The sequence below is a fragment of the Ornithorhynchus anatinus genome, chromosome 9 (genome assembly GCF_004115215.2).
Source record: "Ornithorhynchus anatinus isolate Pmale09 chromosome 9, mOrnAna1.pri.v4, whole genome shotgun sequence".
Classification (NCBI taxonomy): Eukaryota; Metazoa; Chordata; class Mammalia; order Monotremata; family Ornithorhynchidae; genus Ornithorhynchus; species Ornithorhynchus anatinus.
The window spans coordinates 57,135,440-57,150,670 of record NC_041736.1 but is presented as its reverse complement, the minus strand read 5'-3'; the positions used below and the strand labels follow the sequence as shown (position 1 = coordinate 57,150,670).

The 15,231-nt window shown below is 38.8% G+C and overlaps 1 protein-coding gene across 9 annotated transcripts in view; it reads right to left on the bottom strand.

Moving 5' to 3' along the window:
• CCDC88A (coiled-coil domain containing 88A) overlaps positions 1–15,231 on the bottom strand; it is a 107,645-nt gene that overhangs the window by 79,827 nt on the left and 12,587 nt on the right. For all 9 annotated transcript variants that reach the window (XM_029072069.2, XM_029072068.2, XM_029072070.2 and 6 more), the window contains exon 3: positions 45–153. In XM_029072069.2, coding sequence (XP_028927902.1) covers positions 45–153 — 109 coding nt within the window. The remainder of the gene's footprint in view (positions 1–44; positions 154–15,231) is intronic.

Here is a 15,231-nt window from a genome sequence, read left to right as displayed (position 1 = left end):
TTTACTATGCTGTTTGTCAAGAAACTTTGAAAAAGATTACTTACCTGATAATAAGATTTTATCTGTCGCACTAAAATGGATAAATTTTGTATTCTAAGTGAGGCATCATTGTTGACTTTTTTATTTACTCTCTGACTTTCCGATTTGGGATTTCTGTAAGAAAAAAAGCACTTTTGATTAAAAATTCAACTGAAAGATTACTATTTCACACCTCATTCAGTGATCTACACACAAACTTCCCTCAATAAGTACCAGAGACTGAGTTAAAATTTACTGAGAAATAAGGCAGTATAATTCAGATTAAATTCTATCTTTTCTTCTCTTTGTTTACAGGATTAGGCTAGCAACATATCCCTGGAGGAAAAAGGGAAAAATTACCTTCTACATCTCCTTGATTATAGTTAGCTAATAGCATCAAGTTTGTCTTTTTAACACTCTCTTGCTTACACATCAACATTATTCTCCTTTCCAGTGGAATCCCATGGGCTCTTAAAAATCAACTAACTCTGCCAGGAACTCCAGAAGCTCACACCTAGGGGGTCATCACCTTTAACTGTTGTCTTTCACTCGTTATATTCAGTCTTTCACTAAATCCTGCTGGTTCTTCCTCTACAAAATTTCCCAGATCAGCTTCTTCCTCTCCATCCTATTTATACTCATTACCTGGCTTATTATAACACCTTCCTTAATGGCCTTCCTATGACAAGCGTCTCCTCTCCACAGTCTAGCTTACATACTTGCTGATCGGATCCTTGACTAAAATGTCATACAGACTGCAATACTCCCCTTCTCCAAAACCTTCAAGAGCTATCCAGTTCTCTCCCATTAAACAAAAAAAATTCCTAACTATGGATTTACGGCTCTCAATTAGCTATTTCCTTACTGATCCTCTCCCTTCCCCCACTGTAACCCAGCTCCCTCCTTCTCTCTTCCCAAGCTAACCTATCCATGCTTTCAACTCTTTTCAACTTCCAGCCTTCTCCAGTGTGCAATGCTCTGCCTTTCTCCCTGCCCAGTACTGCCTCCCCCTTCAAATCTGCCAAATCACTTTAGTCCCTATTTTCAAATCCTGACCACGAAGCCACTCCTCCAGCAGGTATTTGCCAATTAATTCCCACTTACCAAAAAAAGAATCAACACAACTATACAAGTGAAAGCTCAATTAAAGAAATATGGCCTTGAGTGAGAGAAATCAAGGACATGATGATGATACTATATGAGCATATGATTACCTTTGTCTATAACAAATATCCATTATAACAATTTTTTTTTACTTTTATATAATTCTTGATATTTCGTTGCCATCTGTAATAGATATTACCCAGTTCTAAGAGATGCCAATAGTCCAGTCTTCACTTATCCAGGATCTCCAGTTTATCAGAGCTATTTCTGGTTCAGTGTTCATTATACTGGAATTTTTTTAAGGAGTATCTGTTAAAGCATTTACTGTGCTAGACACTGTACTAAATGCTGGGGCAAATACACAATCCATGTCTTATATGGAGCTCACAATCTTAATCCCCACTTTACAGATGAGGTAACTGAGGCACAGAGTTGCCCAAGATCACACAACAGGTGAATTGTGGTGCCAAAATTACCACCCAGGTACTTCAACTCCCAGGCCCATGGTCTTTCTACTACGCCATGCTGCTTATGTTTGTGACATTTCATATCATATCATTGTATAAGCTTGGGGCCGGGATGAATTCCAGTTACCAAAAAGTACCTGCCACCTTAAACAATATTCTCTCACCTATCATGGTAATTGTGGTATTTTGGTTTTTTCTTTTATATTAAAACTCATTTAAAATGGCTTCTTGATTATCCAGATTATCAAATAACCACAATATGTCTAGTCCCAAGAGGTTTTAGTAATTGAAGAAATTTTAAAACCTAAAATCCAGGATAACAATATAGGGAAATGCTGTACTTAAGAGGGATAGTAGAGTCCAGTGGTAAAATTCAGAGCTCTCAAGTGTTCTGCAATCCTCTCTTGGGAACTGCACAGGGAAAAACAAACCTCCCTCTGTCCTCTACCTAATGTCCACGTGCAGCAGAAAATCACTCAGGCCAGAGGCAACCGTGTTCACTCCGCTGCTCCCCACAGAGCCTTTTTTCAAGCACATGGCCGAGATGTGGGAAGGATAGTGAAACTGTGGCTACCACACTAATGACAGAATCACCAAGAGGATTCGCCCGCCGCTCTACCTCACCCCTCCAAAATCAGATGGGTTGCCACCTGCCTGCACAAGCACTAGAATTTAACAGAGATTCTTTGGGCTTAGAAGATGGTGTGGGCACATTCCCTCCTAAAGCAAATGGAGTCATCCTTACGCAGACTTAAAAGAATTTCCCTACAGATTGGATAGCCTCAAGTTCATTTTTCCTATTTTACTACCTCCAAAAGTTGAAATTTGAATAGTGTAATTTTAAATTAAGGATCTATTATTTTCATCATAATCAACATATTCCGTCAATACAGTGAAGACTTTATAAACGTAAATCGGTAACTTACGGATCTGGTCAATGCAATGCCATCACAAAATAACTACTCGCTTGAGTGGGGCACTCTAGCAATTGAGGAGAAGAGGGTGCAAAATGCCCACTGAAAAAGTCCTGCCCCCTTCACTCATGGTTGGTGTACTTTGGCACCAAAGGATTACTTTGGCTCTGATCTTCTGCCTCCAAACAGCAGGAAAGTTACGTGATTTCCAACTAGCAACAGTAGCACCGAATTGCATTACGGCAGCCTGGAAATTCCTAATCTCACCCGACTGATCAATCAAATCGATGGCATTTACTGAGTGCTGTGTGCTTGGTAAAGTACGAGTTGGTACACGTGTTCCCTGTGCAGTCTAAAGGGGGAGACAGACATAAAAATAAATTACAGAGAAGGGAAAGGGCAGGTATTAAGGATACACACACAAGTGCTGTAGGGCTGAAGGTGAGGTGAATATGAAGTGCTTAAGGAGTACAGATGAAAGTGCATAGGCAACAGAGAGAGGAGGGCAGGTGGAAGAAATGAGGGCTTAGAGATGGCCTCTTGAAAGTGTGATTTTAATAAGGCTTTGAAGGTGGGGATCAAAGCCTTGGTCTCAAGTCTGATGTTACCCTGTGGGCACACCATCAATTTCCCTTAGCCTTTTTCTTTGATTTTCAACTTTTCTGGCCATTCTTATATCACTGAACAATGTGCGGTGGAAATAGCAAAGGGCAGAGAATTAGGAGACCTGGGTTCTAGTTCTGCCTCTACCACCTGGCTCTAAATCGCTCAAAGTGTAAGCTTCTTATGGTCAGGGAATGTGGTATGCCCACTCTGTTGTACTGTACTCTCCCAAGTGATTATAGTGCTCTATACAAAGTAAGTGCTTAAGAAATACCAATGATGGACTGATTAGGCAAGTCATAACCTATCTGGGCCTCAATTTCCTCCTTTATTAAATAGGAGTAAAATACCCATTCTCCCTCATTCTTAGACTGTGAGTTCTTTTTGTCTGATCTGATTATCTTTTATCTACCTGACAGAGCATAGTGCTTGGAACATAGTAAGCACTAAATAAATATAACTGCCATTATATCATCTATATGACTCAAAGACTTACTCGTTGATTTGAAAACTCTTCTCTAAAGGCCAGAATCTTACTTAATGCCAGCTAAAATATTTCAGGGTGCATCCATCCTCAAGTTTGCCTGCACACAATAGGTTGGGTAAGACTAAACCCATTTACAATTGTTTTCTACTCTGCCGGTGACAGAGACAGAATTAGACAAATCTAGAGTGGTTGGCTACATGATCACAGAAATGATCTCAGAAACGCAAACTTTTCAGTTTAGGACTGCCAAACTTGTTCAGTATTGCCAGAGTCCAAGTATTTGCCAGTGCTGATGGTGGCCAATTTTTCCATACAAACTACAATATTACATAGAGACTTTGATGTTATTCCCTGAATTCACTTAACTCCATAAATGACTGGATAAAATTTACACATGGGTTACTTAAGTGACTAATTCTCAAGATGGACAAACACAGTTGAGGGGCAAAATTAATTTAGTTTTGTGAGCCTTATGTCATTCATTCACTTATGCAAGGTAATTAAGCAAAGTGGAAAAATGATGCTTTCACAACTTTCTCTAGAACCAATAATTCTTGTTCAGATCAAGATCGGTATTGCTGGAAAATTAAAAGTCTCTATAAAGCATGCTAATAACAGAACTTTGCTAAGGGAACTCCCAAATCTGGTATCATGTGAAATAACTTATATCACATCCTCAATGTGGACAGGGAACATGTTTACCAACTCTTGTTACGCTGTACTCATCCAACCACTTAGTACAGTGTACAACATACAGTAAGTCTTCAATAAATACCAAAAATGAGGAAATAAATTTAAGATGACTGGTGCTGCAGTAGTTTTTTTTAAGCTTGTTAATGTTCACTAACAGGTCCTAAAATGTATTTTTATATAAGGCAATTAAATTAATTGAATTTGAAGTCATCAAAATGTTTTCTGGTATTTAGGTGGGATTAACTCCAAGTGTTCCCAAACCTGAATTTCCATGGTACAATTTTTCTTTGGTATTAAAAAGCTAGATGTGCTACTAAAATTTTGGAGAGAAGTCTACATAGTTGATCTCGCTTGTCATACTCAAGCAATGTTCTCCAAAACAACAAAAGCTGTAATTCTGAAAACCTACTTTTGAAGTACTCAAAATATAAATGCTTCACTGGTTAACAGCCTAGAAAATTAGGACAAATCTGTCTAAAAGTCAATAGGCAACAAAGCAGTTAAGAGATAGCTTCAAGCAATTTTACATTTTAGAGCAACCTATTTGTGACAACTTACATTAATTTCAAATGAAATAAAAAAAGAGACAAGAATATCTAACTCAGAACATATTAATTTAAAGAAATAGGTAAGAAATAGAAGTAGAGGGGAAAGACAAAATCAGCCACTACTGCACTACTGATTTTGCCCTTGTGTAGGCAAGGATTACATCTTTACTTATTAATTAACTGAAATCTATCAGAAGGAGAAATCTGATAGCTTTAATGGCTTTATGCTTAAGTCTAAACAGAATGCAAACCAGTTGTATGTCCTTTCGGGCCATCTGTTCATTGTCGGTGCTTAATAACTAAATCTCTGCATGAAGTTAATCTTAATGGCACCCAAATTTTAAAAGTGGCAAAATAAAGATGGGCTTCCACAATTACTTATCAAATAATTCAACCGAGCTAAAGGTTTTACATCAGAAGCTTCATATATATGCTGTAATATTGGCAAAAATTTTTCTAAATTTAAAAAATGCATATTCTAGAATATTTACACAATTTCATAAGAATACCTTCTCAAATGCCATTATCTTTTGACTTATAGCTTCTCAAGAGTTTTGTGGTCAAAGATGTAGGCAATAAATTCTACAAGAAATATTTAACATTTACATCTTTGAAATGGGTCAACTATCAAAGATATATGACAAAATGACATAATGAATTAGAGTAGTATTAGACTTCCTCAAGATAAAACGTTTACACAAGCCCTCTTCCTTCTTACAACTCTCTACTCTATATGTGCAGGAGAAAGAGAAAAACCCTGCTTGTAGATAAAATACACTATGAAGGTTGGTACTGCACTGGATTAAAACCCTTCTTTGCAATAATAATGTCCCAAATCAATCATCACCTTTGTGGAAACTGAAGCCAAAAATTAATTTTTAATTTTTATTTTTACAATTTTACAGTATTCTTGGTACTTGCATTTTTATAGCAAACTGTACCATAGGCAATGTAAATTAAATGCACATATTCTGACTTTTCCTAAAATGGATGGGCAATTAGATGTAAGGTCAAATTATAATGGAATGGGGTACTTTCCCTGAAAAATATTCTCTTCCATTTGGATATTCAAGCACTTTGATGTTTATACATCTTGGATAACTAACATTATTTGAACAAATTCTACATACATTTGAAAGCATTAACTTACTCTTAAAAACATGCTAAAGTTTAGCTAGGCCCCCGATTCAATCAATTTTAGTCAGAGAGAGGACTAAGAATTTCACATTGGTAATCTTGTTTAGTTGCTTCTATACAGAGCAGTCACTTTTACACAACAGAGGTAAAAACTTTCTTTGGAACAGCCAGGAATGGGGGTCCAGTAACTTTCATTTGCCATTCACTGGGAGTCCATATCTCTCAAGGACTGTGAGTGAGCCCTACCATTTCCTACGTAAATTGGAACAAATGTGAAGGCTCCCAGTATATAATAATAATAATGTTGGTACTTGTTAAGTGCTTACTATGTGCAGAGCACTGTTCTAAGTGCTGGGGTAGATATAGGGGAATCAGGTTGTCCCACGTGAGGCTCACGGTCTTAATCCCCATTTTACAGATGAGGTAACTGAGGCCCAGAGAAGTGATTTGCCCACAGTCACACAGCTGAGAAGTGGCAGACCCTGGATTTGAACCCATGACCTCTGACTCCCAAGCCCGGGCTCTTTCCACTGAGCCATGCTGCTTCCCTGTATATAATTTGGAGTGCTCCCCAAGTAGTCAGGGAGTCAGTCAATCGTATTCATTGAGTGCTTACTGTGGACAGGGCTCTACTTAGACACATTCCCTGCCCACAATGAGCTTCATATACTGAATTCCAAAAGCGCCTGGGACTTCCAGTATTCTCCCCATTCTCACGTTTTATATGTGGGACATCGCCGGCAGGGTTTGATCAGAGGGAAGCTTCCCCCAAAACCTACGGAAGACTGCTTACACCTCCTATTCCAAGCCTGTCAATTAAGAAAGGTTCACTTAACTGTAAGCAACATAAATAGATGTGAGATTTTAATTGTACTTTTTTCCCCCTGAAATAAGACAATTTCTTCAATGAATTTATCTACATTCTCTCATTCACCTCCAGGGCCAATGAATCTAGTTTCAAGAAGTGTTTTGATAGAAAATAGGTGTGATTTGTCATTGCCCACATTAATTCCTTAACCTCACAACTTAGAAGTCACTAATTAACTTTGCAAGGAGGTATACCGTGGCCTAGTGGAAACAGCACTAGTCTGAGAGTCAGACGACCTGGTTTCTCTACCAACTGCCTGCTGTTTGATCTTGGGCAAATCACTTAACTTTTCTGTGCCTCAGTTTCCTCATCATGGGAATTCAATGTTTGTTCTCCCTCTTCAGACTGAGCTCCATGGGGGACAGAGGTTGTGTCTGACCTGATTAACCTGTATCTACCTCAGTGCTTAGAACAGTGCTTGACACACAATAAGCCCTCAAAAAATACAATAATGAGTTATCTTTTCCTTGAATAGAATGCTAGCCCTTAAGAAAAACAAAAAGCTTTTTAAGCTATTGATTCAGTTGTCAACAAAAACTTAAAAGCGCTTTAAAATTTGATTTAACAAATCAAATCAGCAGTACAGCTTTTCACATTTCTGTCACTCTCCAAATAAATGTGAGTGTAACACTCAGCCAACATCTCAAAACCTTGGCTATCTATATCCTGTCTTGCTATGTCTATTTACTGCAGGGGCACTACCAGATTTTTAATGCTTAATAGTGGTCAGAAAGTTGTGTCGGTGCATCAGTGAATCACAAAATAGTAATTTTAAGTAAAATATATTTTGGTATCCAATCCATTAGCAGAAAGATATGATTAATAAAACCTGCAAAAATATTGCCCTAATTACTTTAGGATTTATTCATTAAATCATATTTATTGAGTGCTTACTGTGTGCAGAGCACTATTCTAAGCATTTGGGAGAGTATAATACAACAATAAAGACTCACATTTCCTGACCTCAGTGGGCTTGCAGTCTAGAGTGGGGGAGACAGACATCAATACAAATAAATAAAATTATAGATATGTACGTAAGGGCTGTGGGGCTGGGACAGGGGAAGAGCAAAGGGAGCAAGTTGGGGTGATGCAGAAGGGAGTAGGAGATGAGTAAAAGTGGGGCTTAGTCTGGGAAGGCCTCTTGACTTTGGGTTATCTATCACTGCACATCTGGTCCTTTCAGTAAAGCACAAAAGAAAGACAAATGACTCCACTAAACTTAGCTGACAGAACTGTAAACAAACTATGCATCTCATCAAATCAATCAATGACACTGATTGAATGCTGTGTGCAGAGCACTGTATGTACTAAGAGTTCAGAAGAGTACAATATAATAGTTGGTAGACTGGATCCTTGCCCACAAGGAGCTTACAGTGTAGGGAGAAAGACATTAATAGACTCTTGTTAGCCAGCTCACCTAAAGATGGATTTTCTACCTTTTAACTTCTCTTAATTTTTTCTCCAGACTCTTTACACTCAGTTTGGCCATAATACTTTTTCCCTCTCTTAGCATTCTGGCTAAAACACTGTTAAAAATTACGGAACTTCTGCCCAAGAAAGCAAGCCAGCTTGGACACAGCACACCACAGTGTCAGAAGAATGTAAGCCCAGCATTATAAAAGAACAGGGTATACCTCCCCTCAAGGGAAACGTGTTCACAGATAGCAGAGGACAAACAATATTTTTTTTAAACTAGCATCTCTCTAAAGACTTCTCTACTTAACTTTGGTTTCTCTCTTTTCCTTGGGTCCTTAGGGAGGGAGGGTGACAGAGGAAGATTGGTAGATGAGGCAAATCAAGACTTAAAATATAGAAGGGCAAACAAGGTTAGTTCTTGGCACACACCTCTCCTCCTCATAACCCAGCACTGGTTCTCTGTGCTCTGTAGAAAACTAAAAGTCCTCACAGTGGGTTTCAAGGCTCTCCACCATCTGGCTCCAACTTACCTATTTGCTCCCTTAACCACTCCTCCCAACTCACTGCCTTCATCTCTCCCAAGTCAGCATTCTACCTGTATGTTGCTAATGGTTACTCCCATTTCCGTTCCCTCCCTCACGCTGTTCTCCCAGCTTGGAACTCCCTCTTTCCTCACATCACACAGACCACAGCTCTCCCCACATTCAAATCCTTCCAAAAATCCACCTTCTCCAACAAGCTTTCCTTAATTAATTTCCCAGCTCCCTGGCCTACACCATCCCTGCTTCCAACTCTAGCACTCAATTCATTTGCATCCTCCTTAGCGCTCACACACAAACACATACACTTGTATGCATGTGAGTATATTTGCTATATATAGTAAACATAGTAAACATGTACATATGTTCGCTATATTTTTGACCTCTCCAGTTGTAAACACTTTCATGTTTGTTTCTCCCAGTAGAATCTGAGCTTCTTGTGAACAGGGTACTTCATTATTCTGTACTTTAAGAGCATCTAGTACTATGCACCACACTAAATTGGAGCTCAATAAATTCTAATACTACTGTTAACTGAATATCAATATTATGTTACACCTAATTTGCCTAAATGTGTGTTTTCACAACCTATTATAACTAAGACACTAAAGAATTAGGGAACAATTGTCCAATAACGTGATCCTGTTAGGACACAGAACTCCACTGTGTCAGAACAAATGGCTTGTGTGCATATGCACAGCAGACACCACGAGTAATACGGTGTGAATCTTCCTTACCAAGGGGTCTTGCAAGAACATAACCCCTGCCTTTAAAGAGAACTGGATGTTCACAGATCTTTCTAGACGCTTACAATTTCAACTGATCTAGCATGTACTTCACATACGAATAGCTAAAAGGCACATCAATCAATGATATTTACTGAATGCTTACTTTGTGCAGAACACTGTACTAAGCACTTAGGAGAGTATACGGCAATAGAGTTAATAGAGTATGAGGATATGTACTTAAGTGCTGTGGAACTGGAATGAGTATCAGAGTGCTTATGGGGTACAGTCCAAGCACATAGGTGACACAGAAGGGAGGGTGAATCGGATGGGTAACTGGAAAGTTAGTAGGAAAGGCCTCTTTGGAGGAGATATGATTTTAGTATGGCCTTGAAGATGGGGAGAGTGGTAGCTTTACTGTTTTTCGTGATTAATTTCTTGATTTTATTTTTTCATACTTGTAGGTTTTCAAGTAGACAAATAGGGAAAGAATTCCACCTTGATAATTGAGTACAATGATCATTTTCATTCTGTCATATAGCCCAGAAAAGCTTTCTGTAGAACATGGGATTTGAGGAAGCTTCAGGGTGTTTCCATTTGTTTTTAGAGGAAGACAAAAGGTAAGTGGCTTACTGGTTGGAATGTGGACAGCTGTTCTGGAAATATGAGACGGACTGGAAAAAAATCCTGAAGTGAAATGCTTACATCCATTATTACTATTACTACTTGTGAAAAATATCTAGATAACATTTTCTAAAATCTGGAAGAAAAAAAAAAGTCCCAAGTCAAAATAATAATCTCCTCCATTATATAAATATCTAATGAAAAAGTTTTCTAGTACAGGGAATAAATGACTAATTTTAGTCACTTATTTTATGTAAGGTGGTCTTTAGGGTTTTTTTTTTTTTAATTCCCTCCTTTCCTTATCCTGTAAGAAAATTAGGAACACTGTAATGAGGATGTCATGCTTCTGATTTCCTTAAGTCTTGCTGTGATCCCTAACAGGCAAGCCTGGAAGACAGATACACATACTCACACACACACACACACCCCAGGGATGAACAAAGGAAAAATTAAATTAAAAACCAAGAAGTATAACTTAATCCTGAATATACCCATATGTATATATAGAAAAGGAAGACTACAACTAGGTAGGGAGTTGAGCTTAATTTGTAGTATGGATAGATAGTGGGTTGCTGAAAACTAGCACCTCCCAGGGATTCAACAATCACTGCCCAGGAGTCCGGAGGGCAGATGGAATGAGGGGTTTGGAGAAAAGAAGTTCCAAAACTTCTTACTTCCAACACACCCTCACAGCTCCAAGATTCCTTACTGGCTCAGGAATGCTAAGGCCCTCTGAGGACACAACTCACCCCAGAGCCTGTCGAAACCTCTACGGAGGCTAAAATGAGTCAAGGCTCTCCTTAAGCCAATTTTTTTCCTACTGATCATTATAAAACGTAAAAACAAGTTGACCGTTGTTTTGCTCACATCTCATTACGCCTTTCAGTAGCATTCGAACATGGACTACATATTCATATAAAACAAACACAAGTTCTGTCAGTGCTCCAAGATAATCCTGACAACTGTAGACAATTAGCCCATACACCCCAGTTATTCAGTTTACACAATTAAGAAACCAATCACATCCTACACTTGTAGCTTGCCTGTTGTTTCTTTACTTTCAAGTTTCTTTGAAGAAGAGGGAAGCTTGCTTTTGAATTCCAAAAATGGAAGAGTTACACCCGCCCACTAATGATAAAAACGAAACAGGCTATTTCTCAAAATGTAAAAGGGAAGATTATCTATTGGCCTAGGCTCAGGGAAAAATGTATTTCTATACCTAGTTGACTTATGGCTATATATTGGTGGGTAATTTTGGTTTCTTCCCTAAATTTCTGAACATCGATTCTGTGAACCTTTCAAAGTTTCAAAACATATTAATTTCCATTTAATGGAAAAGATGATGATGATGATAGTGGCATTTGTTAAGCACTTACTATGTGCCAAGCACTCTTCTAAGCGCCGAGTGTAGTTGGGAAAAACACACTATTTTATCTACAACCTTCGGCTATTTTAGCTCCTCCTTAGCTCAAACAGAAAGTATTTCTTTATGATGTCAATGGTAACAGAGGCTAAAAGACTTCTCATACTTTAGTAGAAGAGGAAGCTTTTGTGAAGATGCAAAATGCTATTATTATACATTTGAGGAACTACTGAAAGATTTCAAAAAGTCAACATTTTAGAACAAAGATTTTTGAACACTATTTTAATATGTGCTAGATGTAAAAATTAAGTTCTTTGGATTAAAGGGCCTTTTTTTAATTAAATGATTTGAAAATTAGAGATTGAGCTTTTACTAACTGCCCAAAGGGAATTTTTAAAATGATTTTATGCACAATCAAGTCTTCAAAGCTATCACTGCTATCTCAATGGATAGGTTGTATTTTTCAGGACCATTAACTAAGCTCCTCGAGGGTGGAGTTGCATCTTATTTCAATTGGCGTATTCTGCATTCATGTAATACAGTACTGCACTCAGTATGCATTTTACATTTGTTGCTGATGTTTACTTTGTAAAAATGAATCTATGGGACATAGAATGATAGATTAGATTTCAAAATAATAAGAATAGCGCTTGAAATGCGCCCGTGTGGCACAGTCCACGGGACAAGGTGCTTGGCAACAAATTAATTTTAGAAACCACAGTGAGTTTGCACTCTACTGGGGGAGACGAACATAAAAATATTTTCAACTAGAGTGGTCAAAATTAAAACAAGTAAATAAACATACATACACTGATGTTGAGGGATTTATTCAGTAACTTCCCTCTGAAAACTGGAAGAACCTTTACTTCTTTCATCCCATTTAATCTCACAAATCCCCAGTGATGTAAAGGTGGACAGGGCTAATAGCCTCTTTTTCTGAGTAACTGAGGTTGGTGATTTTCCCGAGGATAGTCAATATCAGAGCAAGGTCGCCTGTTTTGATACTAACTTGCCTCGTATTTACATATGCATTTAAATCATAACACTATTTAAGTAAAACCACGTTTGTAATTACTTGTAAATGCCATAAGATGCTCAGTTTTCTGGCTGATTATACTACAAGAGACTGATGAACATATTCACTGCATTTGCCAAGTGACTGCAAATTAACTAGACCTCTACTATGGCAGAATAGGGTTGTAGACTTTTCATTTAGGACACAAGAGTGACTTGGAGGTGGGGTACCTGGGGGTGGGCCAATAGTGCAGGACATATAAAACCTGAGCCGGGAGGTCGGAAGGTCTTGGGTTCTAATCCTGTCTCTGTCACTTATCTGCTACGTGACCTTAGACAAGTCACATGTCAAAGTGAGTGGCTCTTTGTATCTTGGGCACTGCGAAAGAGTTTCCATTATGAGACGGCTGGCTGCTGGATGAAAGGAGTTCATGGCTTATCCCTCTAACTTGAACACCCTGACCTGGGCGCCTCTATTTCCTTAAAAGTTATCACGTTCCTAAGGTGGTTTGAGTCACAGCTGTATCTTGGAGCTAAGCGTGGCTTAGTGGATCAAGCACGGACCTGGATGCCAGAAGGATCTGGGTTCTAATCCTGGCTCTGCCCCATGTCTGCTGTATGACCTAGGGCAAGTCACTTCACTCCTCTAGCCTTCAGTTACCTCATCTGTAAAATGGGGATTAAGAGTATGAGCCCCATGTGGGACAGGGACTGTGACCAACCTGATTATTTTGTATCTACCCCTGTGGTTAGAAAAGTGCTTGGCACTTAGAAAGTGCTTAACAAATAAATACATTAATTATTAAGTCACTTCATTTCTCTGTGTCTCATCTGTAAAATGGAGATTGAAACTATGAGCCACATATGGGACAGAGACTGTGTTCAACCTGATTTGCTTGGATCTACCCCAGTGCTTAGAACATTTCCTGGCACATAGTAAGCGCTTAACAAATACTGCAATTATTACATCCCTTGGGTGCACGTATTGTGGGTGGTCACAACCCGGGATATGTATTTACTTGGAAAATCCCATTTTACACCTGACTCTACAAGTTCATCAGAACAAGTATTTGAAAGGAATAAATTCCTTGTTCTTTAACTCTGGTCAAAATTGGTCCTCCTTTATTCTACTTTCATAGGAAAATGCTGTATCATTTTCATCATCACCCTGCTTGTACCAATAAATTTATTTTGATAAACTTCAAAAGGTATGCTCATGGTTGCATTAAAATTGACTTAAAAGTTCAAAAAGATAGTTAAAAAAAGACAATGACATATGTAATTGTAATTTTAATTATGGCTGAGAGAGTAGAAGCTATTGTGACTGGACAGTAATGAACTGAAAACTGAGATTGGGAAGAGATTAAATTTGCCTGGACAATAAACTCACTAGACAAGATATCACTAGTAGCCAAACTTAGACTGGCAAATATCTTTTGGCATTTACTTCCCTAATCCTAGAAATGCATAATCAAGCATAGAGAATTTCCATTACCTATAGAGAACACCTAATCTAAAATCAAAAATCAGTTACTCAGATTTCATAGATTAGGCCATATTCTTCTGTTCTGTGAAAAGGAGGGAGACAGCTAAACACCCTACATAGCTTTAGAGGGGAGAGGAGGGAATTTATTTACTCCCTCACTTCGGTGACTCCGAACTGGAAACGCAAAATTTTGATGGGAACTGGCCTGGAAGCAGGGAAGATAACACACAGCTGGTATTTTTTAGGGCAAGTTAAGTATGTTTACCAGCCTCTTCACATTGCCACCAGTGGATCATCCATGGGCAGGAATTTTTCTTTCCTGTGCATGTGTTTTATATGTACAGGATGCTGGATTTCTTGGTGACTAGCTAACAATAATAACTGTGGTATTTATTAAGCACTTAGTATGTGCCAAGCATTGTACTAAGCACTAGAGTAGAAACTACATAATCAGGTAAAGCACTGTCTCTGTCCAATATGTGGCTGGCAGTCTAAGTGGGAGGGAGAACGGGTACTGAATTCCCATTTTTACAGGTGAGGAAACTGAGGCACGGATAAGTGCTGAGGCTGATCCTACTTCAACCCAACCTGCACATTTGAGAAGCAGCGTAGCTCAGTGGAAAGAGCACGGGCTTAGGAGTCAGAGGTCATGGGTTCGAATCCCAGATCTGCCACTTGTCAGCTGTGTGACTGTGGGCAAGTCACTTTTAACTTCTCTGTGCCTCAGTTACCACATCTATAAAATGGGGATTGACTGTGAGCCTCACGTAGTACAACCTGATTACCCTGTATCTACCCCTGCGCTTAGAACAGTGCTCTGCACATAGTAAGCGCTTAACAGATACCAACATTATTATTATTTCACTCCTTCTCAACACCAACCTACACAGTGTATCTCGTTCTTGCCTGTCTCATCGCTAATCTATTGCTTACATCCTCCCTTGGCTTGGAGCCCCCTCCCCCTTCTTATCCAACAGGCAACCTCTATCCCATCTTCAAAGCACTGCTAAAATCATATTTTCTCCAAGAGACCATACCTGACTAAACCCTCATTTCCCTATCTAAACCCTCACTACGCATCACCTATAAGCTTGGGTCTGTTACTCCCCCCAGCACCAAAGAACTTATGTATTGTATCCACCTGTAATGCATTTTAATGTCCATTTCCCCTTCTAGTCTGTAAACTCCTGTGGGCAGGGATTGTTGTCTCTACCTACTCTTTTGT